This window comes from Phaenicophaeus curvirostris, chromosome 8 (genome assembly GCF_032191515.1).
Source record: "Phaenicophaeus curvirostris isolate KB17595 chromosome 8, BPBGC_Pcur_1.0, whole genome shotgun sequence".
Taxonomy (NCBI): Eukaryota; Metazoa; Chordata; class Aves; order Cuculiformes; family Cuculidae; genus Phaenicophaeus; species Phaenicophaeus curvirostris.
The window spans coordinates 32516563-32544228 of NC_091399.1; the positions used below are offsets into that span (position 1 = coordinate 32516563).

Genomic DNA, 27666 nt, shown 5'->3' on the forward strand with positions numbered 1-27666 from the left:
CTCACATCCCAAACATTCTGGGCCCAGCCCTCTCACTCTTACAGAGGTCCTTCCTCTTGGACACCGCAGGCAGGGCAGGAAGGCTGATCTATCCATGTGTGATGGACAAGACAAGGCTGAGCATCAGGGGCACGCAGGCTGTGCAGCTTCCCAAGTGCTGCCACTCTCTCCTTCCACCAGCACCAAACAGAAGCACTGCAGGGCTATTAGGGCACTGTTTTTATCATTACGCATGCTGCTACTGTCTCACACCTGGCCTGAACAAGGGACTAGGTTCACATAAAGGTTCTTAGCTAGAGGAGCTTAGGTAGTAGACACCTTAATTTTCCAAGCAGAGTACTGTTCCTGACTGAACACCAGATCCAGAGTAATGTTTTTTGAAGCTCAACTGTATCATCCAGCATGGTGAAAAAAAGCCTCAAAAAAATCCTACCTACGTGCTACGCTAGCAGATGGCAGAGGCTGATACAGCAGCACTAGACAAAAGCTTTTGCTTCCATTTATGTCCCTTTGGAAATTTAGAAAGCGATTTTGCAGACTGGGAAAAAAACCACCCCTAGGCTGCGTTGCCACTAGAGGACTCTGCTGGCACAACAAAGCTGTCTTTGCTACCGTCCTTCCCTCTCCAGGGGGCAAGCTTCAGAGATGGAAGTGGGCTACCACAGGCCAATTTTATCTGCCCCACTACATCATTTGGGCTCAGAATCTTAAGATCGATGGTCAGAGAGATTCTTGACATAGAGAGTGAAAAAATAACAGTAATGGTTCATCTCTGTCCTTTGGCTGATGAGGTGCTTGTGCATTCCCTGTGGCACAGGGAGACATGAAGTCCAGGACATAAAGTCAACCTTTCCCAATTCTTACACTCTTGTGCCATTGCCTTTGATGTTAGATCATTTCCAATACAAAGGTTCAGGTTAAACTTCACCTATGACAACTTTAAAATAGTTGTGGCAGCTCATAGATTGAGATTTGGTATTTTTTACCTAAGTTAAGACTGATACGTAAAACATGTTAGAGAAGTCAGACAGACAGGCAGACAGACGAACTCATCACATATACCTTGTTTCAACTGGGAACCAAGCTTCAAATATTTAGAGTTTAGCGGAAGGTACTGCCCTAGCTCACATGCCTGCAGTCCTACAGAGAAACAGCTTCACCTGAGCTTGGTGGAGGGTGTCCCACATGAGGAACCTGTTTTTGGCAAAGCCTTTGTGTTTGTGTTCCTAGCAAGGAAAAAATTTATTCCTCCATCATTAGCTGCTGAAGGACAGCTCAGGGAAGGTGCTGCAGTTCCCCTTCTGCCGCACAGTGTCATGATATGGAGATGGGGTGAAAGTGGAGAGTACATCTCAAGATCATGAGCAACTGTTTCAGTGGACAGCAAGAACAAACACTCACCTTGGAGGAAGGTGAAATTACTAGAGATAATAGATTATGTTGTTGTAATTAAGTTGTAGCTTTTGAGTTACAACCTACATTAGGGAATATAGAATAGGTGTTCGCAAAAAGCCAGACTGAGCTGGATGCTAAGAGCCAGTGTCAGTATACGGTCCAGGATCTTCTGATCTGTTGGCTAAGAAAATTTTTAAGTCACCTTACATGCTGCTGCTTTATGCTCCTGGGAGGTCCCTGAGATCACCACAAATCAACATCAGACTTGGGAGATTACATGAACCACTGCACTGCCTTGCTTGGCACGCTGACCATACCTACCCTCAGTATCCACCAACAGGGTGACAAGCAGAAATGATGGCAAGACATTTGAGGGGAGCCACTGAGGTACTCCTAAGGACAGAGACAGCTTTTCCCATGCCTTGTATTTCCTACACAAAGTCTGGTGTACCTTTGAGAAGATGCCATGTCAGAACATAAGTTCCAGGAACAGCAGCTGAGGTTCTCTCCCCCTACACTGCACTGGGTCCTTGCTGAGAAAACACCTCCCTGTCAGCTACCACTGAGGGGACTGCAGGAGCTGCCCACAGCCACAGAAATGTCACATGCTCTGGCTCTTCTGGGAAGACCTCTACCCTTCCTGTTCTGTACATGTGCTTGTCTGAAAGGCAGGAGAGCAGCAAGAAGGTCTGGGCCACGGCTCCACTTCCAAATCAGATCACAGTGTGGAGTGAGAGTGTCTTCCTGAGGAAGACGACGGGTGGCATGAGCTACAAGGGGAGTCTTCAGCTAGGGAAAGGGAAGCACACACCAAAATATGGGGGAGGCAAGCCTGGGTACCATGCAGCTTTGATAGTGCCATGGAGGGTTTAAAGTGACTGACCCAGTGCCTTCTTTTTTCACTGTAAGCCAAAACTATCCCGGCCTTTTCTCACCAGAAAGTCCAGAAATAATTTTTGGACATTTGTGCTGAATTCAGTGGTGCAAGAGGAACTTACAACACCTGAGAATTTGTTTTATCCCTAGTTTTAGGGGTAGGTCCTCATCCTTCCTATTTAATAGGTAGCGCCTCCTCTCCCATCCTGGTGTTCCACTCTGAGCACTGCCTTGCAGAGTCGCTCAGGTGCCTTCTGCAGTCAGTGGTAACAGAAAGGCTCCTTCCAAAGGGTATGCTTGCTTCTGTCCTAGACCCTGCTCTTCCTCCTCTCATTAAAACTACAACCAATTTAAACTTCACAAGTTTTTAATGGTTAAAGTTAGATTCTTAATTATCTCAAATAAGGCAAGGTGAATACTGTTCCATGTGTCTACAGTGCTAAGTTCCAGGAAAAAAAACATTTCTTTTTTCTGGCAGTTTGGAAAGATTTAGCCTGGTTAGAATTTAAACGAGATCTTACTCAAACAACCACTGTTAAACTGGATTGTTTCAGCAGCATAGCCAAAAACCTCATAAGCCCAAATAACGCATTAAAGGATTAATTTCTTTACAATAAATTAGAACTTTTAAAAGCAACAACTGCTATAGTATGCTGCTATATTTTAATTATAACTTTTTTATTAAAGTGAAGCTGTAGAACTTTCTCTAGGGAGAGTTTAAAAAACAAATTATTTATCCCAGAGTTTAGATGAAGAAGAAAGAATACAGTGATGCAAAGCGCTGTGGAGGTGAAATGTCTAACATTCTCAAGAAACAATTTTGAGGAGAAAATTGGCCAAAAATACAACCAAACTCAACAACAACATTTCATACCAGTCCTGCACTGCATTGAAGGAGTCTTCACTGGTGATGTCATACATGAGTATGAAGCCCATGGCTCCCCGGTAGTAGGCTGTAGTGATGGTCCTATACCTTTCTTGTCCAGCTGTATCCTGGAACAGAAAGGAATATTTTTTGAGATTTCTCAGAAAGAGGAGATGTAGTTAGATCCTATATCTAAAATAAGGCAACCACTTTTTGTTACTGTATCTTTTAAAATTCTCATTTACTCCCAAATAAAATGAATTCTACTTAGATTTTAGCATTAATTGGGCTTTCACATCAACTATAATTTGTTAGATGCATTTTGACACATGTACTATTAAAAAAACACCAAAAATGTCAACCCTTTAATTGCTCTTCTCTGCCTCAGCCTCAATGCAATAATAAAATGTTAGCAGAGTTCACTGAAAGCTGAGACTTCAAAGCAGAGGCAATAGAAAACAGTCCAGGACTGTACCAGACAAAAGGCATTTACGTGTTGCAATTTAGTGTCACGGTCAGGAAAATGTCCTTGAGATAGATGGTGTGGGTGACTGGGTTCTTACCTGAGGGTAGAGACAACAATTAAAGTCTTGATGCAATAAAAATTATGCTACAAAGTGAATTTAATGTGGAGTATCCCAATCACAGTGTCTGAGGTGCACATACTAATTCAAGATTTACTAATTCTCTTCTGTTGGTTCTGCTTAATTCTCTTTACCTATCGAGTACTGTAGAATCTCTCTACCTGCCCTTGTCATTTCTGTGTTCAGCCCAGCAGCACAAAGGTGAAACTCTGGCATATACAACAGAAGAATTTCAAAAGACTTGTGACAGCTGGAAAACTTGTCAGCTACCGTCTCTTGCATGCCAACAACATTTATTCCTCATATTTTGGGTGCCTGCTGTTAAACTGAGGAGTGTTTCCATATCAGATCAGCAGTCCTGCAGACAAGCTGTTCCCTCTGGACCTGCCTTCCTTCAAGAAGTCGAGTACTTAACTTATTTCTCAGTTCAGGAGGTATCTATCTATCACATTTCATCCATCTTTGGACAAGTGGCAACTCTGTGAAACAGCTGCAGGGAGGCAAAAGGCCTTACCTTCAAAGTGCATGGTCAGCATAAGGTGTTGACTGCTCGCTACTCTTGCGAGTTAGCAGTACCGAAATGAACAGCCCTTTAGTCCTCCAAAACCCACACTTAAGAAAGCATTTACTGCCACTGGTTTAAAATGAGATTAAAGTTTCTCTTCTCTAAAGACCCTAAAGGACTTGCCAATCATGTAGCTAGTTGGCAGAGCTAAATAAATCCATGTAAAGCACTCTTGCAGGAGTATAATGACAGCTTCAGATGAGGCACAGCACATCAACACAACCCCAGAAAGCACACAAGGTGTAGTGGGTGGAAAACTACTCAGCTTTAAGATCCTCCTGTCCATCATTCCCATACATGCAGCTTCGGCCTTGCTACACGCAAGACAGAGTGTTGGCCCTTCCAGAACACATGCTAGCAAGTCTATGAAAAGGAAAATATCAATGATCGCCTGTTGTTCTGCACCAGAGTATCACAGAGGTTCTCTGTAGGAGGAAAATGCTTGTAAATAAGCTCCCTGCAGCTTGCTTAAAAGGCTCTGCCTATTGTACTACCATGGGACTATCCACAGCTGTAACACTGCAAATTTCCCAGTGCAGAGATTATGCAGCAGGAATTTTGCCATTTCTCCAGGACAATTCTAGGAAAAGAAGGGAGTTTTCCTTGAAACTTGTGTGTTTATTTCATGACAGGGGAGTTCATTGGTTGATCACGGCGAGGAATTGGACACTGGCTGAGAAATAGTCCTGTTCCCTCCTAACAAGAAGTACCAGAACGAGATGGACTATACCTTGCAGTCTCAGTGACCGTTTCTCCTCCTGCCATTGCTAGATCCATCACAGGGCACCCTCCTATGCACCAACACCACATTCTTTGCTTAGCTGCGGAACAGCTAAACCAGCCATGCCTACTGTATCCTAACTACACTTCTTCAAGTGGGGAAAGTCTCAGCAGCAATACTATTGTTCTGTTTATTCAGGGACACATGATAATTGCTTTATTTTAGCCTGATCTCCTAAGGACACAGGCTTATTAAATAATCAGTCTCCACACATGCATGTGTATATGCTCGTTATAACTCCACTCACTTTTGATCAAATTTGACTGAGGGGAAATGCTCTCAAAGGCACAGTCTTACAAATGTCATGAATCATAGAATCATAGAATCACCAGGTTGGAAAAGACCCACCGGATCATTGAGTCCAACCATTCCCACCAATCTCTAAACCATGGCCCTCAGTACCTCATCCACCCGCACCTTAAACACCTCCAGAGAAGGTGAGTCAACCATCTCCCTGGGCAGCTTGTTCCATTGCCTAATGACCCTTTCAGTGAAGAATTTTTTCCTTATGTTGAGCCTGAACCTCCCCTGGCAGAGCTTGAGGCCATTCCCTCTTGTCCTGTCCCCTGTCACTTGGGAGAAGAGGCCAGCACTCTCCTCTCCACAACCTCCCTTCAGGTAGTTCACAGAATCACAGAATAACCAGGTTGGAAGAGACCCACAGGATCATCGAGTCCAACCGTTCCCATCAGTCACTAAACCATATCCCTCAGCACCTCATCCACCCGTGCCTTAAACACCTCCAGGGAAGGTGACTCAACCACCTCCCGGGGCAGCCTGTGCCAGTGCCCAATGACCCTTTCTGTAAAGAATTTTTTCCTAACGTCTAGCCTAAACCTCCCCTGGTGGAGCTTGAGGCCATTCCCTCTTGTCCTGTCCCCTGTCACTTGGGAGAAGAGGCCAGCACCCTCCTCTCTACAACGTCCTTTCAGGTAGTTGTAGAGAGCAATGAGGTCTCCCCTCAGCCTCCTCTTCTCCAGGCTAAACACCCCCAGCTCTCTCAGCCGTTCCTCATAAGGCCTGTTCTCTAGCCCCTTCACCAGCTTTGTTGCTCTTCTCTGGACTCGCTCCAGAGCCTCAACATCCTTCTTGTGGTGAGGGGCCCAGAACTGAACACAGGATTGGAGGAGCGGTCTCACCAGTGCCGAGTCCAGAGGGAGAATAACCTCCCTGGACCTGCTGGTCACGCTGTCTCTGATACAGGCCAAGATGCCATTGGATTTTCAAGAATAATCAAGAATTTTCAAGAATAAATGAAAATAGTTGGTGAGGTGAAGAGACCTTAACTATACCTTACCCGGGGAAAAAAAAACCTAACTGCAATGCTTATCTTTTTCCAGCACCAAAGTATCCACAGGGGAGAGGCTTTCTTCATGCCTCATTACGAGAAAGACCTAAGTCAGTATTCATAACTTCTCAGATCCTGCAGCCAACAAGAAGAAACAAATCCATAGGAAGTCAGGCTTCTTCAGGTCTCATGCTCACAGAGTTATTGTTTTCCACCTGCATTCCCAAGTTCTTCTGTCTTCTAAAACTCATCTTCCGTGTTTAACTAGTGCTCCTTTTGGCTTAGGGCTTGAGGCTGTGACCAGGTGGTAAGCAACTGCAATAAACATTATTTAGCTACACGCAGCATCATTTGGAAAGAAATAAAATTTGACGGTGGCTCAGAGCAAGGAGTTAGCTCTGAGGAGGTACATCCAGGCTGCCCTCAGAAGCAGCCCCAAGGGACTCTAAGGGCAGCTTCCAAAACCTGCCTTGGTACCATCCCGGTGCCTTGGCTTAGTGAGGAACAGGATTCAGCCTACGGTGTTTATCTGTGTTAACAGCAAACTGTGCTATTGCCTGAAAACTCTGACATTTAGTCGTTCTGGTTTGTTGATTTCATTATTCTGCCTGTGAAACCCCTGTGTAGGGAGCGAGCCCCAATTTATTAGCAAGAGACAGGGACGTGGCCACAGGAGGTACAGAACCCCAAAGGGCTACAGGCATTTGCTTAGTCATAACCTGTTCCCTGGTGGATAACATGCTTACCTCATTAGGAAGGTAATTTGCATACTCATTAGTATATATTAGGTGCCTGCCTTCTCAGGTTATCAAAGGGGGAAAGGCATCCTATATATCATGGTATGTAAAGTTTATTCATAACCTTATCCTGGTAGCAATGCGGTACAATGCAGAGATGTGATTCATCTCGATGTGAGTCACTGATAAGTTCTGCGCTTTGTTTTACTGTACAGGTACAGAGCATGTCCTCTCAAAATTTTTTTCCTTGCATTTCTCCAAATTCAAATGAAACTTGGCAATAGCAATAACACTCTGAACTGAATTTTCTCCTCAGGTTATGTTAGCTTCTTAGACAGCTATAAACTGGCTTTATTTTCTTGAGTCACACCATGTTTTCTGCTAGCTTCAGTGAACACGCTCCATCCCCCCAGGTACTTCAACATAAAATAAAACAAACTGCAAAGCTGAATTCAGTTTCTTCAGCATTTACAATAGCTGCCCTTACATCAGCTTAAAATACCACAAACCCTAGGTCATTAGGCATTTCAGTTTATGTGCAAGATGATTTTCTAATGAAGGAGAAAATAATCAATGCAGATTGCTCCCCAACCCCACCCAAGCTGTTTGCAAGATTTCCAGGTAGACCACAAATTCATTACAAGACAAGCAGATGAGGCACAGGCAGGTATCAGCAGAAACCCAATGTAGCTCTAATTAACAGTCTAGCAAATGCCCAGGAAGAACAGCCTGAGCTTTCAGCATCCAAAAGGCTGTTTGGCTGTCCCTGATGAGGAATCAGAAAGCTTGGTTGCAACCACGGGGTGTTGTGAGGGTTGTCTCTGTGAGGTATATTTACATTAATGAGCCAACACCACTGTTCTTTTGTAGCTTACATACCTGCCTATCCTTGATATAAACAATTAACCCCCACCTCAAGACCATTAGCTGGCAGCCTGAAAAAAATGTGAAGGTTTTATATTAATGAACAGTCAAAATTCAGTGTTTATCAGAAGAGAAAAATATGTAAATGCATTTGCATTATGTGCAGATGCTCTCAACTCACAAGATCTATCACCTAAACATTCATGACAGGAACACAACTGGCCTTTCTTTAAGTTACATGGCTGTCTCAGCAGAAACTTAGGTTTCAAGGTACTTACACGGGAAACACATTTGAGTTTTTAAATCATAACAGATGCTCTTTGCTGCAGGTCTGAAAAATCAGAATCACTGATTCTAAACCATTGCTCTTCTATTGAAGATTTCCAGCCACAACTTCTTTGTTCCAGATAAAATGTCACTGAAACTTCTCATCTGCACCAGATTTAATCCCTTCAGCGCCATGACTGTTCTAGCAATATATGTGACAAACAGCCTCTAAAGAATAAACCTTTCAATTTTTTTAAAGGATTAAGGCTTGATTTTAGGCTGTGTGTTTTGGGGTTTTTTTTAAAGACAACTAATATGTAAGATTAAGTGTCACCTGTTGTCCAGCTTGTGGGCAACAATTACAAGATGCATGTACTTAGCTCCATCCTTGCTTAGGCTACCCAGAGTCAAAACAGAGGCTATATCAACCTCGAGAACCAGCAACAACCACAATTTTGAGGCCTCATCAGCTGCGGTGAAGGAAACACCTCTTCTTGTACAACATTTACACATCAGGAAACATCCTGACTCCCTGCAAACACAGCTTAGTGCTCAGCAGGACTTGTGATCTCAGCTCCTGTTCTCTACAAGATAGATAACCTGAATAAACAAGAAATGAAGGCACATCCTGAAAGCAGAGGGCGGTTTGTCCTGCTGCAGGCCAGTCTGGGGCTCAGCAATACTCAACCCCTTTATGTCCAAGATGTGTTTACTTTTCCTTCTGCATGGATAAGGAAACATTCACGCTCACATGGAACTATGCTGGTGTCTGTCGTGAACTGTGAAAGCGCCATTCTGCTATCCATAACCTCTACCCCCTCTGCTTTCTTCCCAGCTCCAGGCAGATCTCTCAAACTCTACATGCAGCCTCCTCCGCTGCTGCCCTGTTCTGCCCACCTCGCTGGACCTACCTTGCTGCTCAAAGCTGGGGAGGCAAACAGCACTGCCTTACCTTTCTGCACTGCTGCAGCGTGAAGTGTTAAATTTCTCATGACCTCCAGCAATTCTGCAGTTGTTTTACTACACACACACACACACTCACACTCTTTCTTTGCAATAGTGGACTTTTACGTGGCAGTCACCAAGAATCAGCTAAACAGAAGTCACCTTGAGAAAGAAGACGGGGGAAAAAAAACAACCCACCAAGAACCACAAGGGTGAGTGTAGAAAGTGACCTTCAGCAGACTAGTACATGGCATTAATAGGAGAATGCTAACGTTGAGCTTACTGTTCCTGCTGGCGGCTAGAAATAGGAACAAACAGGCAAGCAAGATGAGTCACTGGTTAAGACATGGAAAAGACGTGATGTCATGAAAAGCCTGTGAAGTTTCAATTGCTGCCAGGAGCAAAATAACACCTGGTTCTTTCAGAGCTCAGCTCCGATTAAAATGCTCCACTTCAACAGATCGTATTAAGCATGTTTTTTTTCTTTCTTGTTATTGAGTGCTCCTGTTGTGGAAGAGTCACTTGAACCTGCTCAGACACATTTAGATACCATGACAGCCAGTTTCATCTAAGCAATGTTAGCAATGTGCAGCAAAACATTTCTGTTGTGAAAAAAACCCAACCAACACAACCCCCTGTCTTTTTTTATAAAAGGCTCTTTCCTCGCAAAGTGCATTTTAAACACTTCCCCACTATTGCTGTCTTCACTTTAACTCTAGAGGTAGTCAAACCAGAAACCTGGATAATTTCAGTACCACCAGTTGCAGAAGCTTCACTTTTCCCATCCTATTGTGCTTACCCTGTTTTTTTTAACATTCCCCCATGAAATGCTCCCACTGTAGAGACAGAAATTTTACTAAAAGACACTTTTAATATATACACAGCCTACAAGAACTCACCAATACCTGGTCAGTCAGGGGCCTCAGTCACCCCCAACACACACACACTTGAAACTGTCCCCCATAACTCAGCAGCTGAGGGTCCCTTCAGATGAGGCACTGCACTTACTTTTCTTTTCAAAGTACTTTTTTAAACTAAGTAAATGGACAAGGAAGAGAATTTAGTGTAGGTCCACCTCATCCACCATTAAAACTGATGGTTGGGAAGCCCCAGTTCTTTAACTTTGCTCAGCAGCTTTGTATCGTTTAAGACAAAAAGCGAATCACTGAAAATGCAGTGGGGTGCATACACTCAGCAGAATGCAATTTCCAAACTGGAATCTGGCCAAGGCACTGTGATTAACACTCCTGCTCATGACCTACTAAGATGTTAAAAAAAATATTTCCATTTTCCCAGGTGCTTTGAGATTGTAGTGAAGATTAGCAGCAGTTGCCCTTCCTTATCTGTCAAATGGTAAGGAAGACTGAAAGAGGGCTGCTTGCTTGTGAACATTATCTGCTCTTCTCATCTTTTTGTAGTCTGAGGTTCTCTGTTAGAGTATTTAAAAGACAGCAGCTGTAAAACAGAGAAATCTCTTGAAGAAGCGAACACAAAGATTAAATTCATTGTGCAGATTTCTTAAATCTTATAGGACTGAAGCAGTATTTTTTCTGACTTAGAATTAATATGAAGATCAGTCTGATATTTTTTATTCTTCCTGATCCAGTTACGTTGATAGAAAAATAAAGAAATGGCAGAAATAAAAATATGTAGCATCCATTCTAAATGTCTCCTTCCAACTTCCATGTGTCCAACTGCAAATAAAAATCAAAAGCTATGATGCATTTAAAAGCCCATCCACTGCAGACAAGGGATAAAACCATCACTGCTATGATAGAAAAAAAAAAACTTAAGACAGTTTTAAGAGGCTGAGATCCCAGAACAAAAAGCATTTTAGGTACTGAATACATTTTTATATAAGAATACTTTGCCAGATTTGTGAGGCCTTTTTAGTTGTCCCACGTGTATCCTTTAATTCTGTAATTCAGCCACTGCAAGAACAGCTGTACAACGCACAGATGTCTGAGCACTGTTATCCACTACAAGCATTACTAATTAGCTAGGGTTCTTGAGAAGCAGATAAATTAATCAAAACCAGAGTACTTCTGAAGCAGCACTACTGTACTGTCAATGAGCAAGCTGGACGTCCCTGAATGGTCCTGCGATGCCCTGGACAGATGTGCTACCGTCCCACTACCACTGTGTGGGTTCCAACAGCAGCCTGATAACTCAGAGAGACGTACAGCAGAGAGGAAACTCTCAATACATTATGAATCAGCTGCCAAAAGAACAAATGCAAAATCTGTGAGGAGGAAGTTAGATGATCTGTGGTACAAATCCATCTAAATTCAGTCGCCTGGTTCTTTGATCTGGAGGGGAATCAGGAGAGGTGAAGGGAATTAGCATTATAGTGCTATTGGCCTCCCCCGCCTCAAATGAACGCAAACAAAACTGAGCAAGTCCCAGCTCGAGAGCAACAGAACAAGATCCAGACTTCCTGGAGCTTATTTCTAGGTGATCAAGTGTCATGGTAACCAGCAAGAGAGCCAGGCAGAGAGAGGGGCTGCTCAGGTCTCTGAGAGCAGGCTCTGCGCAAGGTTGGCAGCAGGGTGGTGGTACCCAGCCCTGCCCACAGCTCCACTATCCTGGCCAAACCTTTGGTTAACTCACTCACAAAGCACATAGTTATGTCCAAAGTTCTTTAGGAAGCTCATTGACTTTGTGCCTGGAACACCAGGTAGTGCTCCTAATTGTAATAAGCATCACTCCTAGAGCTTGTTCTTACCAAGGGAAGATTTCAGCTTATTTAGTAGTGGATTAGGGCTAAATCTGGGTCTCCTAATTCACAAGAACCCTTTAGAGATATTATGTCAAAGGGGTCAATTCTAAGATGAAGGGCTCGGAAATACTGAGAAGGTGTTTATAATATTTCTAAGATTAAAATACCAAATCAAAGTACAACCATGAGGCAAGAACACGTGCTTCAAATCAAAGGGTAGCAGCAGCAGCAAAACAAAAAGAAAACAAACAAACATAATTTATAGTAAGCACCACATGCCAATAAGGCCTTCAAAACCTTTATGCGAGATTTTCAAGATCTGGTGGAAATTAAGAATTGATCAGGCAATTTCCAATTTATTCCCTCCTAAATTAAGACAAAAGCCCCACTGCTGAATTCAAATGAGCATTAAAACAAAAATATAAAGACATTTAAGTTCTTACACACAATAACACAGAATGAAATATTAAAGACAACAAAACCCAAGAAAAGCCTGAAGCTTATAAGTCAGAAGGTACATAACAAGGAACAGAAAAAGGTACGTATCTCACTTCACTGGAGTTCAAAATACATTTTCCAAATGGTGGAAAAATAGCAGCAACAGATTCTTTTCTCTCATAAGCTCAGACTTGATAGAAATGTGCACATACTTTGAAAAGCAATGCAGTAAATAAATCTTCATTGGTGACATGAAGAGGTTTTTGTTTAAAATCACAAAAATGTAAAAAAACCAATCAAATGGAATTTGAAACTTTCCAAGTAAACCCACACCTCTGCTGAGAATAGAAAGGAAGACTTTCAGCTAAAGGACAGCTATTTTGGAGTAGTCGTAAGCATCTTAAAATAGAGGCTTAGAATTCAAGTTCTTTGTCAACCACAACAGTCCATGCATGATGCTGCTCAGTAATAACACAAGACAAAGAAAATAATCATCTACCATTTATCATAATACAACTACCTGAAAGGACGTTGTAGAGAGGAGGGTGCTGGCCTCTTCTCCCAAGTGACAGGGGACAGGACAAGAGGGAATGGCCTCAAGCTCCGCCAGGGGAGGTTTAGGCTAGACGTTAGGAAAAAATTCTTTACAGAAAGGGTCATTGGGCACTGGAACAGGCTGCCCAGGGAGGTGGTTGAGTCACCTTCCCTGGAGGTGTTTAAGGCATGGGTGGACGAGGTGCTGAGGGATATGGTTTAGTGTTTGGTAGGAACGGTTGGACTCGGTGATCCGGTGGGTCTCTTCCAACCTGGTTATTCTGTGATTCTGTGATAATATTTTGTATTATAACCACACTGTCCAGATGTAAAACTAGAAACTTCTTGTGCAGTAGCTGCAGATGGCTCTGCTGCGCTCCTGAGGCAGTTCAGCAAGTGATCATGAGGTCCCTCTGGGATGCCATGTGGTTACATTACTCAGGGGTTTCTTGGTGTGAAGTCCTTTTGCACTATTTTACACTCACCCACCTTCATGGTGATGCCATCTCCTCCTTTCTGTTTGGAAAGAGTGGTCATGGGCAAATACATGACATACATGTGAGGTGTTTTGCTGCTGGGTATTTTTACTGTGTACTAATCACTTCTCTGCCATGACTCCTCCCTGCTCTGTCTAGGCCGTGTGCTGCTTCCTCACGTGTCCACTGGCCAAAGGCTAAGTGCCTGCGTGGCTCAAATCTTACTGATGAAAAGAACTATATCTATCAATTTTATATTAATATAGCTTCATAAAATAGGGAAATTGCACAGCATCACAAGCAAGTGAAGGTCTATCTAGAAATCCGTAATTGAAGCAATGGCAGTATCAGGCACAATATAATCACAAGTTCATGCAGAAGTGTTATGCTGCTTCCTAAATCACCCAGACCGTCCACCAGCAAGATATTGACAACAGACTCTCTGAGCCACCAGCTCAGTTCAGCAAAGGGCAATTCTATACTCTATTCCCATCATACTTTCCAAAACAATTCCCAGCTTAGGAATGAATTTGTCCTGTTATATTGGGGAAAACATATACTGAAATACCTATCAAATTAAACTGGCTTCGTCAGCGAGAACTGATCTCTGGACAAATTTTGCTCCTCTGCTTTCATGTGGAGCTATGCCATTTGTCTGAGGAAGGTGCAAAAACGTGATGTTTAGAGAATACAAGTTATTTACTATCGTAGAGACAAAAAGAAGGCTCTCAGAACTTTTTCTTGGTCCCACTGCAGTCCCAATCACTCCCCCTGAAGGAAAGGCTGCAAAAGCAAACTTTGGAGCAAAGCATAAAGTATAAGTGAGTAGAATTAGATCTGCCAGTGAGCTAAAGACATTTTTAACATTAAGGAGATGTGACTTCAGCAACAGCATCACTGTTTCAAAACATAATGAAACTACATTTAAGTGAACTGTGCTTTCTGCCTGCCACTATTTTGCCTTGCTCCAATGTCAAAGAATTATAACTCAATCCAAACTTGGAGGCTCTAAAGCAGCAGGGAAAGCTTTGGGGTTGGCTCCCTGGACCTTACCCTAACACTTAATACCAAGACTCAGGCAGTGACAGTATCTGGCCTTTCTGCAGAACAGAATGATTTTTGGTCTTTCAGGAAACAGATAATTAGTTTTCATTTCACTGGTACACTCATACCACGATCACTACTCTCAGAAAAACAGCATCCACAGAACAAAATGTATCCCCATTTAAACCATTAATAAAGTTAATATAAAGGACTGAAAGGAAAAAAACCAGCTTCTATCCTCACACGGCACACAGGTTTTCTTTCTCCATCCAGTGTACCAAAGCGTAGGTAGTTTCCCTGGACCAAAGGTTTTCTCTTCATCTTCCAAGTCAGTTGAAAAATTATGAAAGCCACAATAACATCCAGATCTCTTCACTTAGATGTCTCGTTTTGCTAGTTCTTCTCATGAAGCCTGAAGGGAGAGTAGAAGACTTCATCCCTATGCTACCAGCACTCACTGCACAATGACAGAGCACGTGTGTGAGGACAAGTGCATCCCGTCTTACAAACTGAGAGATCCCATATATCTCAGATGCCCTTAAACAGGCCTTTTTGGCAGACCATGAGTTAGCATCAGAGCTCATCTCCTGCCAACACCTGCAGCTGAGGGAAGGGAATCCTAAGATCTAATGCTCAACAAAGACACTTTTGCCAGAGCTGAGCAGCATGTTCTGCCAGCCTTCCTGATGCTTAGTGACTGTTAATTTCCCACAACCTTGTTATCCTCATCAAGTAGGGCATAAATAAATGTGCTATAAAGTTTCATCCAGGTACATACACTTCCTAGAGTCAAACAGTCACACAATACATATTAGATGATAAAGAATATACGCTCTGTTCTAATCTCCAAGTGCCCTTCCCCATGGCTAAGGATTTCATATCAGATCAGCCCTACACTCATTAGGACAGTTATATCAACGGATAGTAAATGTTAGATAAAATTTCTTAGATAAGAATAGGCAACATTCAGGAACCTGTTTGCTTCCTTTAATTAATGAACAGACTAGTTGAAGTCTATCTCACAAAACCAGATGTAAACATAAATGACCTCCACATATGGAATCATAGAATGGGTTGGAAGGGACCTTAAAGCCCATTCAGTTCCAACCCCCCTGCCATGGGCAGGGACATCTCCCACTAGACCAGGCTGCTCCAAGCCCCATCCAACCTGGCCTTGAACCCCTCCAGGCATGGGGCAGCCACAGCTTCCCTGGGCAAACTGTATGCCCTATCTTTCAAAACAGCTTATTAAGGAGAGCTGCAAGAACAACCTCTCATCCATACCTGCTTCAGTGCCACATCCATTGCACTGCTACTTCAAAAATGGAAGAGGCCACATTTGTTCAGAAAGAAAACCATCGGGTATTAAAGGCGCATCTGGCAAACTACAGATTCATCTCTCTGCCCATGGGAGAAAATGGGTGTCATCGTACTTCTCCAGAGGGAATGGGATCTGCTGCAAAGATTACACTACTAGGAGGGAGACACCTTGTGACACGTCACGGTGGAGAAAAAAAGAGACAAACTGAAACGAGTCAAAAGAACAGCAAAAAAAGATGATGGAAGGGCTGGCTCATTAAAAAACATTGGAAAGGTGATCTGTGTTTGGATGAGCTAAATAACGATTATCATCCCAGGGTGTTAAAAGGCTTGTTCCAGCAAAGACAAAACATGCAGTTTCCTTGGGCAGGCCAAAGGCTTCTTTAGCTGTGCCAGAGATCAGCAGGGACCAGGTCTTCAGGCAGTCTCTCCTGTGAGTTTGAATGATTCTCTGCTTCTACAATTCCCATAAACATTAGAAACAAAAGATGATAAATAGTTATTATCCCTGTCATAGTCAATAAGGCAAAAGAACTGCTGTTGGTCTCACTGGGATTAGGACTTGTGCTCATTTCACTATTTAGAATAAATTTTCACTGGAAGAAGTAAACGCTTCAATCAATTATTTTATTTAGTAACCACAGACCTCTGCTTCTGCTGATGGGTTTTTTAGGTTGTTGGGGTTTTTGTTTGGCTGTTTGTTTCTTGAATCCTTGTGCAGAGTTTCTTCTGTCACTTCCAGAGGTTTGGCCAAACTCGGCACCCAACAGAGTTGCAGACAAATCTGGTAAAGCTTCAGACACATAAAGTCAAAGACGCATTTTCTTCATGCTCTGTTTGCATCCAGGAGATTCAGGTCAGGATTTGATGCGTTGCTACATATGCTTGTAGCATGCAGCAGCATTGTCTTGGAGCTTTTCTATTTTGTCAGCTTGTGACATAGTCTGAATGTTGAACAATTCCATAATGTGGTAACACAGACCAGCACACAGACTGCACTGAGAAGTATAACCCCGCTCTGGAGAAGCAGAGCTGTTGCCACCTCTACATCCACGTGGTTACTGAAAAGCCATTTCTCGGACATGATTCTCAAATTTCAGGAGCAAATGATGGAAATACAACTAGTGAAATTATCTAATGAAAACAGAAACACAACTACAGGCTTCATATAGTGTCTCAATTGGACTGTGCTTAGGTCAGAATTCTCAGGTGTTAATAGGATTGTTAAAACAAAGAAAATGAACAAGTGAGGGGGAAAAACCAACTAGGCACAGTAACAAAACTGTTCATAATTAGCATCTTTATTTGACTGCAGGTATCGCAAAGCTTCAATAGCAGTATAGAGGATCAGAGAGTTTTCAAACACACCATTATGATAAAATGGAAAACAAGAAATTCGGAAAGAGTGTGCTATATTAACTTGATATTGCCATGGTAAACAGTTCTACAATCTTGTAAGAAAGCTTAAAAAGATCACAAGTTACCATGGTACCATTTTTCCTTCCAGCTTCATGTTTTCAACACAAAATTTAATGCATTAAAGGCAGCATGGAACTGTACTTTCTCCACAGCAAACTCATTCATCCTTTCCTGTGGGAAGCTGCAATAACCAGCACAGGATTTTTTCGGAATTTCTTTGTTCACAGGAGTCACCAGCTTGTTATTCATAATTCAATATAGTTTCCACAATTTGAAAGTGAAATAATTTTTGGATGCAGTTTTCCAAGGTAACTTCAGACGAAGAAACTGAACAAGATTTTGCTCTCGCATGGGCTGCTGTAGAAGCTAGAGTTTTCTGGATCTGTCTGATCTCAGTGAGATTAGCAAGTGATCAACCATTTATGCACTTGCTTAACAGTGACAAAAACCTGCCAGTTACAGAGCGTGCTCCTGTCACTCCAGATGGCCAGCACTAGAGGGGCAGCTCAGAAAACGAGAACAGAAAGCATGTCATATGGTATTAAAGCAAGAGAGACAAGGGCACATCACTGGGACCTTTTAAGACTCCTGCCGAGTGTTTGTGAGGATCTTTCTCTCTCCGCTAACATTTTACTGGCAAGCATTTTCCTCCCAACTACACAATCATCTTCTGACCATTTCCAGTGTCCTACACCTATTTGTATCCCAAACTGTTCTTGCAGAGAAGAATTTGAGGCATGTGAGAAACAGGCATCTATAGACACAGGTATAAAAAGCCACATCCAGGACTACTTTGTATACTTACTAAAGTAAAACAGGAATTCAGTTTCAAGGAATGAAAAGTTGATGTATAAAAGTAAAAAAAAACCCAACTGAATATACAAGAAACACCACCCTGGAGGTGACTGTTCATTTATATTGAAATACAGATTGCTTTGGCCACTGAGAAACATTAGTTTTCACAGGACTGCGCTAAGAGTATGCTTCATTTGCCATTACTGCCTGTCTGCTTTACCACCTGAATGAATACAGGTGTTAACTGACAAGCTGTATTTTCCAAACATCATACACAAACTGCCTCATGGACATATCAAAGATGTCATCTGCTGCATCTAGGAGAGGAAGCCACCCTGCTGCTTGACAGGAGCAGATTAAATATTAGCAAACCTCTTCCTGGTATTAGCAGCCTTGCCCACATCACATGAATGACTCCTGCATAACAGAGTGAAAGCAGAACAGCTTGCATCACTCTGTGTCCGAGGAGAAAGCCACTCTTAGCTGTGGAGCAATACTTCATACATCAGTGGGACATTCTTCTTCAGAAGATTGCCATTGCTTCTTCTTAACACATCAGATTGCCTACAGGTGAGACATCTCCAGAGCTTTTTCAACTCCAGAGTCCCTAAAGCAATGTCATTGGCACTACTGCCATCCGTATTGCCAACACTGCAACAAGCACTGTCCTCACCTTGGAGTCCTGGGAGAAAGCAATTGCCATTCTGCCATCTGTGGGCACTCACCAGCCTCCCGTACCTGCAAGTTTTTTTCCACTGGGGAGAGTCTCCTGCCCAAGCACAAAGCTTGGCCCTACTGAGGGACTTTGGGGGGAAAAAAAATACCAGAGCTCCTCTCCTCCTGCTCAGGCTCAGTACAGGAGGTTCTTGTCTACTTAAATAAATGTTATTTGTGTGGCTTGCCTTGGCAGCACAGGCAGTGTAATTATTGAAGTGCTGAATCAAAAACATCACACAGAGATAGCTGTAAAACATCCCACTCTCCCTTCTCCTCCTGCAGCAGCTGTGTCTATAGTGATTATTTGCATAAGTCACTCAGATCAGTTACTATCAATGACTATACAGTGGATTATCACTTAATGTTCTTATATAAATAAGGTTTTTACTACTTGATGAAGTGGGTATTTTTAGCTAGGTGGAAGACGCTTTAGGGCCTAGACATCAGCCAAGTCACCCATAAGGAGAGCAGCTAACTTGCTATGACACAACTTAATTTACTGGCTGTTTGAGAAGATTTTTATTTAAATACCAGATTCATATGCATAAGAACAATGCAGCTGGTTGTTCTAATCTGTATATTTAGAGTGGAGGAAGTTCATTAAGCATTTACAGGATCACAACATAGATAAGTTGCTGTGTCTTTCTTGGAGCACAGAAGAAGTAACTACATTAAGGAAGAAGTTAAACTTTTAGCTGCTTTACAAAGAACAGCACTTCATACCTTGGCTGATTTATACCCACACAATACAACAGTAAAGCTTCCTACCTATAACTGAGTACTCACGAGAAGTTTGTAGCCCCAGGTTTGAGATGTTGCTTGAGATCCACCAGCCTGCCTTCTCTAAAAATATGCCACTATGATATTGTGCTTTTTCTCCCTAAGCAACAGGTGCACAAACATCTAAAATGAACGGGGTCCAGTAAATAAAAAACTAAAGGACCAGTTTCAAAGACATTGGTCTGAGCTGGGTGCCTACACTTCATATTCCGTTAGTGGGAGTTCAGTACTGTATTTGAACAAGAACTTCCTGAAACTATTTAAATACAAGAGGTTACTCTGACATGTTGCCCTTGCAACGCAACCTCCTGACCTACAGGCAGAAGTTTTGCTGAAAAATGGCACTGGGTTACCCTCTTAGACCACAAAGTGCGGCAGCTGAAGGCTACTACTACCCAGCAGCTGGAGGTTTTCATATGTTTTAGCATGGGCGTGCAAAGCGGTGAGCCCCCAAACTCCGTACTACTGCCAGGTTAGCAGGATTTGGTTGGTTGGTTGGTTGGTTTTAGGGTACTTTTTTTTCACAGCTACCAGTATTACCAGTATTACCAATTTCTTGAGGCAAATAAATAGAATGTGTCCTAGCTAGATATATTTGATGCCTTTTAATTTGTACTGACAGAAGAATATGTTGTCAGGCTCTAATCAGAATAATGTGTCTCCCCCTGTTCATCAAGGAGTAACCACTGACAAAAAATTCAAAACAATCCAACACATTTTTTTCCTGTACTTTTCACCCATGTCATACAAACAGTATGTATCAGCTGTGCTAGAAATTCAAATTGTCTTTTAGACATGCTGGATTGCTTCTCATTAGCATATCCTCATGTCAGTAATCAAAATCAATCAACTTAAATCAAATTAGTTCTTCATGCATTCAGTTAAAGTGTATACCATATGCTGGCTGAAATGTGCACCAAAGCAAGACTGCTGTTGTAGAAAGCCTCTTTCTGCAGCTACATCTAACAGCAACACTGGGTCCATTTCCATTAAAATACTACGAAAATCTTTATATAACTATTTTCAACCAGCCTTGTGTAGCTCCAAAGAATCAATTAACTGACTTGCTGAAATTGGTCACTAGTGACGCATCACAGTATGTGCTGTCTCTGTTGGGTCCAATCAAGGGTTAAACACAAGAGTTTACTCTCTGATCAAACAGGACCTCTGAGAAATCACAATTCACAAGGCGTTGGTGGAGTCTCAGCTTCAGTAGAATTTGCAAGATTTATATGATGGTATTTAGAGTCATCACTTACCCTACCTAGTTAAACATCTGGCTGCTGTCAAATTTTCAAGGTTCGCCAAGCTGGAATGCACCTGCTTACAATACCAACTACTTCTTAACATCATTTTTATTACAAGAATGCTTAGGACCCTTCATGGTAAAGCCACTGCAGAAAGGTAACTCAGCATGGCCAAGGAGAGCCACCTCCAGCTGCTGAGGAGGTGCATCTGGCCAGGGGGATCAGCAGTGAGCGCTCACAGCCACGGAACCATCACCCCAAACAGCACTACAGTTGCCTCCTCCTTGCTGGACTGTCTACCTTGCATTTATTGAGGACACTGAGCAGACAGATCTTTTTTTTTATCCAACAGCTTAGCTGCAGAATCAACATCAAGTGCATCCAGAGAGACTAGGTGAGAGCCAAGCCACTCTGTAAACCACTGACAGCCTCTCTACTGCAATTGCTGATAAAAGCAGCTATAGTGGACTGCCTGAAGCTGGCTGGGAAGTGGACATCTAGCCCATTTCTATATTAAATCCATTTCAGTTATTTTAATAGCCCTGTTCTAACTCTATTTCAAACAGCAGGAAACCTTTGCTTGTCTTTCCACTCTCCTTACCAGAAGCCTCACTTTACACTTGATGAGACAACTACTTTTTCTCTCAACCAATCACTGTCATATGCCTAACTAAATGCGTCAAGCAAACAGTATTATAAGAGATTCATAAATGCTAAACCTCTAAGAGGCTTAGGGATGAGAAACATCATTGGGTCTCACTGCTGGAGGCAGAAGCATCCTTTAGGAGTTCTGATAAGCACCAATTCAGCAGATATTCATTTTTATGCTAGTTAACCAGAAACAGGCCACTTCAGCAAACAGAAATGCTTCTCTGCCTCTGTTCTTATTCACCATGGGGTAAAGAAATCACCATGCCATCTAAGATCAGCAGGGGAAGTGTTTCAGTATCTGTTTTCAGCTTCTGAGCCAAATAGCGATCAAAAATAGAATAGGTGCAAAATTGCCATGAACTAAAATTGCGTAAAACTTTACCATCTTCCTAACTGAGCAGCCAATCCTCAATAAACCAGCTTGTGCTGGACCTCTTTTTCAATTCTGTTTTCATGTATGATGGAAATACTGTAACCCCTCCTCCTCCTTTGCCTGTATGGCCAAACATGCAGTAGCAGACAAATTCCACAGATTCTTTTAATCACGTGACACTTTCAATTTAGAACTTCTTCTTTACCCTACAGGTATAATTTAAAGGGCTTCACCCCTAACCAGTCCCTCCCTCACTGGTAAAACTATATACAGTGACTACAAGATGCCCCCGATCATTTGTGATCGGAAGCCTTAGAAAGGTACTGTCATGACATACATCAAGCAAGTTATCTCATGTTATCATAGAATCATAGAATCACCAGGTTGGAAAAGACCTGTTGGATCATTGAGTCCAATCAGTCCTGTCTGCTAATAAATGACATCCCTGAGCATCTCATCTACCCGTCTTTTAAACGCCTCCACGGATGGTGACTCAACCACCTCCCTGGGCAGCCTCTGCCAGTGCCTGATGACCCTTTCTGTGAAAAATTTTTTCCTGATATCCATTCTGAACCTCCTGTGGTGCAGCTCGAGGCCATTCGCCCTTGTCCTATCACCTGTCACTTGGGAGAAGAGGCCAGCTCCCTCCCTCTCCACAACCTCCTTTCAGGTAGTTGTAGAGAGCAATAAGGTCCCCCCTCAGCCTCCTCTTCTCCAGGCTAAACAACCCCAGTTCCCTCATCCGTTCCTCGTAAGACTTGTTCTCCAGCCCCTTCACCAGCCTCGTTGCTCTTCTCTGGACTTGCTCCAGAGAGCACAAGGAGGACTGTGAATTGATGGGGTTTAGTCCCACTCCCAAAAGGAGCCTGCAGCTGGAGACTAAGCGCTGGGAAGGGCTCACTCTGGTGTCCCCTGGGGCTGCTGCTCTTTGGTGTTTCTTTTCACAGAAATCTACACAGGCTTCAAAAGCCAGAACCTCTTCCCTCACACTCTTCTCAGCATCAAAGCAAAAGTACATTTTGCACTAAGTAACCAGCTAGACAGCCCCTCTTCATTACCTTCCTACTGAGCTCCTACTGGCTACCTGCAGGTAAATCCTGCCTGTATTTAATCTCTAAATTTGAAGCAATTTTTCTTGTTTATTTTCATACTGGCCTTGGCTGTGATGTTTCACACATAGGTACACGCTATGCCACCAATCTTAGTTTATAAACTGAGTCCCACAGAAATCTGTGAAAAGGTCTTCACAGCTTCAGAAAGGCACCTGAGCACAGCAACACAGATAACCTGATGGAGGCATTCACTTTGCTGTCCTGATCTAGTTAACCAGCAATCACATTACCTTGCTCCTTCAATACCTCTGGGCTCACTTCAATTCACTTTGGTGTCTCTGAACTTCACACTATTGTATCTGCTGCTGTAAGATGCTCTTCAAAATAGAATTTGATTTTACAGAGGGCTGAACATCTTCAAATCCTGCTTCACCAGTGGAAACATTCCTTCAATCAAAACACATCTAGGCTCAGAGTGATCACTGCAGCACTATTAATTAACAATTAGATGTAGGCTTCCAGTGAGCTGTTTGAGCGTAGGTAGGGTAAAGCGGCCAACGAGCGTATCAGCTATCTATCAACTATGAACTGCCCTGTTTGTGAAAGCCAAAACACGCACATACATAAAAGCATTCTGCGCTGTTAAACTAATAGCAAATTACTTCCTCGTGGTTTCCAGAAGGAAAACATCACTTTCCTTCAGTTGCTTTTTGTACTCTTCTCACTACACCTACAGGAAGTTTCAAAAGCACCATCATATCAATACAGATACACAATCTGTATGCATTTAACTTCAAAAACAGTGTTACGAACTGCTTCCTAAAAGGTACATGTTTCATGTTATCAAAATAATTCTTAAGATATAGACTTTCATGACTCCTTAGTAGTTTCAAAATTCAGGGACAATGAAGACAAATCTCCAAGTTCATAGTCTGTTTATTTAAAAAAAACAGACATGACAATGCTATTTTGAAGATGGAATTCTGCAAAGTAGAGCTGGAAAACTGAATTGTATTAACAGTTGAAAAAGCAGAAAGCATGCTGCCATTCATTTTAGTCACTTTCAAGCAATTTTGTTTAAATCTGCTGAAGGCAAATTTCAGTGTAAAGTATGAAAGCTCATGATCATCTCGTTACTAAGATGAATGCCTATTAATTCTTCATTTGGGACTATTGCCTTCATTTATAAAAATACAATTTCTGTTCCGACAACAGAATTAGCATAAGTGCCTTTACAGTCTTGCTCACAGGATCTGCTTTCTTACTTCAATCTGAGATTGACGTCAGCAGCATTCACAACCTTTTGAGAACTCATTCTCCAGCTACCACCTAATTTCATGTCTTAGAACATTTATATGACTCACAAAACTCAGTGTTTGAAGCTTCGGGGCACAAAGATGGAAAGAAATCTAAAGGGAAAAGAAGATTGTGTTTAATATAGTAAAATAATAGTAAAGAAAAGGACCCAGTCAAAATATAGTCAGATGCTATTTTTGGCAAAGTTGTGCAGTAGAAAATAAGCGCAATTTTCTCTTTCGTTACTCAATAAAACAAAGAATCACAATTTTCTGTGCAATTCATTACTCATAGTGAATGAAGAGGTCAGTCATAAAAGCAACGTTAAATGTATAGGATTTTGCAGCAACCTGCAAGAGTTGAGCAGTATTTTGGGATTATCAAAGCAAAGAATGAAAGCACCTCCCCTATCCCTTTCTCTGTAGATACACAGGTGCTCTACATCCTCTGCATGAAGGGAAGACTATGCAGATGGGGGACATGCATTCCTGATTGCACCTCACAGGGAGATTACTACAATGCTTCCTCACTCTCAGACTGGTCTTTAGTTCCAAACCTGCATCTGTGCAAGTCCATCTCTGGTAAAAAATGAACTATCCCTCCTATTCTGAAAAGGGAACACCAGTTATATGAATCCCTTAAGCCTTGATAGACTGTCAAATTAACATTCTTATTGTATTAATCAAGAATTTAATAGATGAGATCTTAAAGTTAACATGTCTTGGGAATCCTTTCAGGTAAAAAAAATGGAGACCCAATGAGTCATGACTGAAAAAAAATCACTTGGTGTCTCCCTTTGAGAGACTATTTTGAACAAATACTTTATTGAGCAGACAGATTTTAGCAGAACACACATGACTCACCTGTGGCATGAGAGCAATTAAATCTTTATTATTTTTTTTTATATCCATAAAGTAAGTAGACAAATTAGAAGTGAAATATCTCCTGTTCGCTTATTTCCTTGTAGCAGTCCCAGAGTAGTTAGGAAATATGATAGCCTGGATTTATTTTTGCCTTCCTTCATGGAAAAATATATTAAAAAATAAATCAATGCTGCAACGCTTCTCAGACATGTAGACTACAGTTTTAAAAAAGAAAAAGAAAAAAAAACAACAGAGGGCCACACCGCACAGATTCTAACATCATAATCAACAAAACAAACACCTCTTCTCTGCCCATGAATTAGGTGATAAAAAGCAGTTTGATTCTTTTTTTTTTAAAATAAGAAGGTCCATTGTTGGTTTTAATCATCAAACTGGCTGCACTGACCCCCTCGTAGTCAAAGTATAACATAGTATTATATGTTTGGAGGGCACTTTCTCAGGCAGGATAAACTGCTACCATTCCAGAAACTTTAAAACTCTAAAGATCCCAGCTGGACTAAAAAGGCTGCATAAGTTTGATACTTTCAGTATAAATAAACACCCTGTACACAGTTAGTGGAAAATAAAGCTATTGGTTTCCTTCCGTTTAAGCACTTGGATTCTGTAAATGCTATGGCAGGTAACTACCTTGCCATCACTTAGCAACATCAGGTTTTGACACGCAACTGAAGCCCCTGTGCTTCCCCGGTCCCCAGCCACACGGAGAGGATTTCCACAGCCTGTGCTGCAGCTGGGAGAGCTGCCACACGGCTTTGAGCCAATGACGCAGTGATGCAAAGATGTTGTCGTGTCTAAGTCACAGCCAGGTTCTGCCAGCACCACTGATTTGGGTGAAAATTCACATTAAAATGTTAAATATCTGGAAGACCAAGACCATTTCCAGATGTAGGTAAGATTATTTAAATCACAGTTTTTCCATTACAACATGTGGATGATTTTTGCTGAAGTTGTTCCCTTTAGATTTCTTGCAATCTCCTTATAGAATAATAAGTAGCTCCTACACATATTTACATCAGAATTTTAGCAGGCAATCTGAAATAATTTCAAACATGTCCAAGCCTTGAGAATGATGGCTGCTCCTCTTAATGTGCTACTGTGGAGTGGAGCACAACCATCTCAGAGCAGCAGCAAGTACATCACAGGGGCAGAACTTTAGGCACTCTTCCCTTGGAAGAGTTTGCTTTCCCTAAATAAATCATTAATCAGCACAAGTGAAAGGTAATGATTAATTTCACACTTCTAAGCCCCAAAGACTCTGGGGGTATTAAGCAGTTCTCACAAATTGACCTCATTTAGTATCTCTGCAGTAGTGACTTTTCCTGCACGCTATTTTCAAGATGAAGGATATTCTTATAAAAGAGAAGATCCATTTTAGTTAGGATAAGGAGCCTCAAACAGGTATGGATTTTCAGCTGTTGCATAGTTATAGCACAATAGCTGAAATGAACATCAGTATAGAAATACTGCTCATCTGGAGGCCTGAGTGCCTATAATCAGCCAAACCATTCAAGTCCCTTCTGTGCTTTACACCGTGTCTCACACTTAAGAAAACAACCTAGGAAGGGGGGTTGGCAAGGAAGAGTGAATAAAAACAGGCTGAAAAGCTTTGCCAAATGCATACATTCCTCATCTCAGAAAGCACTACACCCAGACACCAACCATCCCACAGGAGGGCTGGAATCCACGCGGCATTCACGCAGACAAGCGGTTCCATGACAGCAGCTCCAGCCCTGCAGAACACAGCCCTCCTGCGCTCGCTGCTCCTGGCCTCTCCCTGCTACTTGCAAGCCAGACTTTATGCATGCTGCATCTTTGGTGTTGCCTTCTACTGCAATTAACATAATCACTAAAGGCAGTGGAGTATTTTTTCATTTCACGGTCCTGTTTTGGTTCTACTCTAGTTTTGTACCAGTTTTCACTCCACTCACTCGCTGGCCTTCGGGCATGGCAGCCTTGTGCAGTGGAGTTGTCTACACAGGTCCTCGCTTCCCAAAGTCAGCTCCAGAAGCGGAGGTGGCACAGCTGCATCAGCACAAAGCTCTGCTTCAATTAAACCAGGTTTGCCACAAGCCCCTTGCCATGCTGCACTAAGCACAACCTCCTCGCTTTCAGACGATGCATCTCCCCTCAGTGCTGTGTTATGCTGCTGGGCAGCTGGATGCACCAGGCCAGGTTACTGTAGCACTAAACCCTACCTGTGATGTGAGCCTGTCCTCCAAGTTTACAACAATGTAAGAAATTAGAGTCATATCTTAAGACCATCCTTATTTTTCTGGTAACTGCTAGCACTGTCTTTGGGATTGGAGATGGGAGAAAAAAACAATGTAAATCCAAATGCTCAATGACATTTCAACTTCTATAGCTTAACTTGTCACTTGAGTTTCTCTCTCTAATGGCTGCACACATCCAGAACTTGCTGTCTGGCAATCATAAACAAGTTTCCAGAGTCATGCAAGCAGCAATTTCTGAAATAGCACAAAATTCCCAACAATGTGTGATAAGCCTTCAGCTTTGGGCACCTTAGAAATAAGAAGGGAATAAACTTGAGACGTAGCAGGACTAAACTAACACTTTGTGTTCATCCCACTAGGAACTAGAACAAACCCTAACATGCCACATTGCAGTGAAGTGGCACTTTGCAGTAGTTAGGGTAAGAGAAAGCAAGTTTAATCACGACTCCTAACTAGCTCTTTTCTTGTTCCCAGTCCTCTATTGCCTTGCATTTAGTCAGCTGTGCTTCTACAAGGGGAACAG

General features: G+C 42.3%; 1 protein-coding gene across 2 annotated transcripts in view; it reads right to left on the minus strand.

Annotated features, from left to right (window-relative positions):
• Positions 1-27666, minus strand: part of RAB3B (RAB3B, member RAS oncogene family) — a 58621-nt gene that overhangs the window by 10696 nt on the left and 20259 nt on the right. For both annotated transcript variants that reach the window (XM_069863107.1, XM_069863106.1), the window contains exon 3: positions 3146-3264. In XM_069863107.1, the coding sequence (XP_069719208.1) occupies positions 3146-3264 (119 nt within the window). The remainder of the gene's footprint in view (positions 1-3145; positions 3265-27666) is intronic.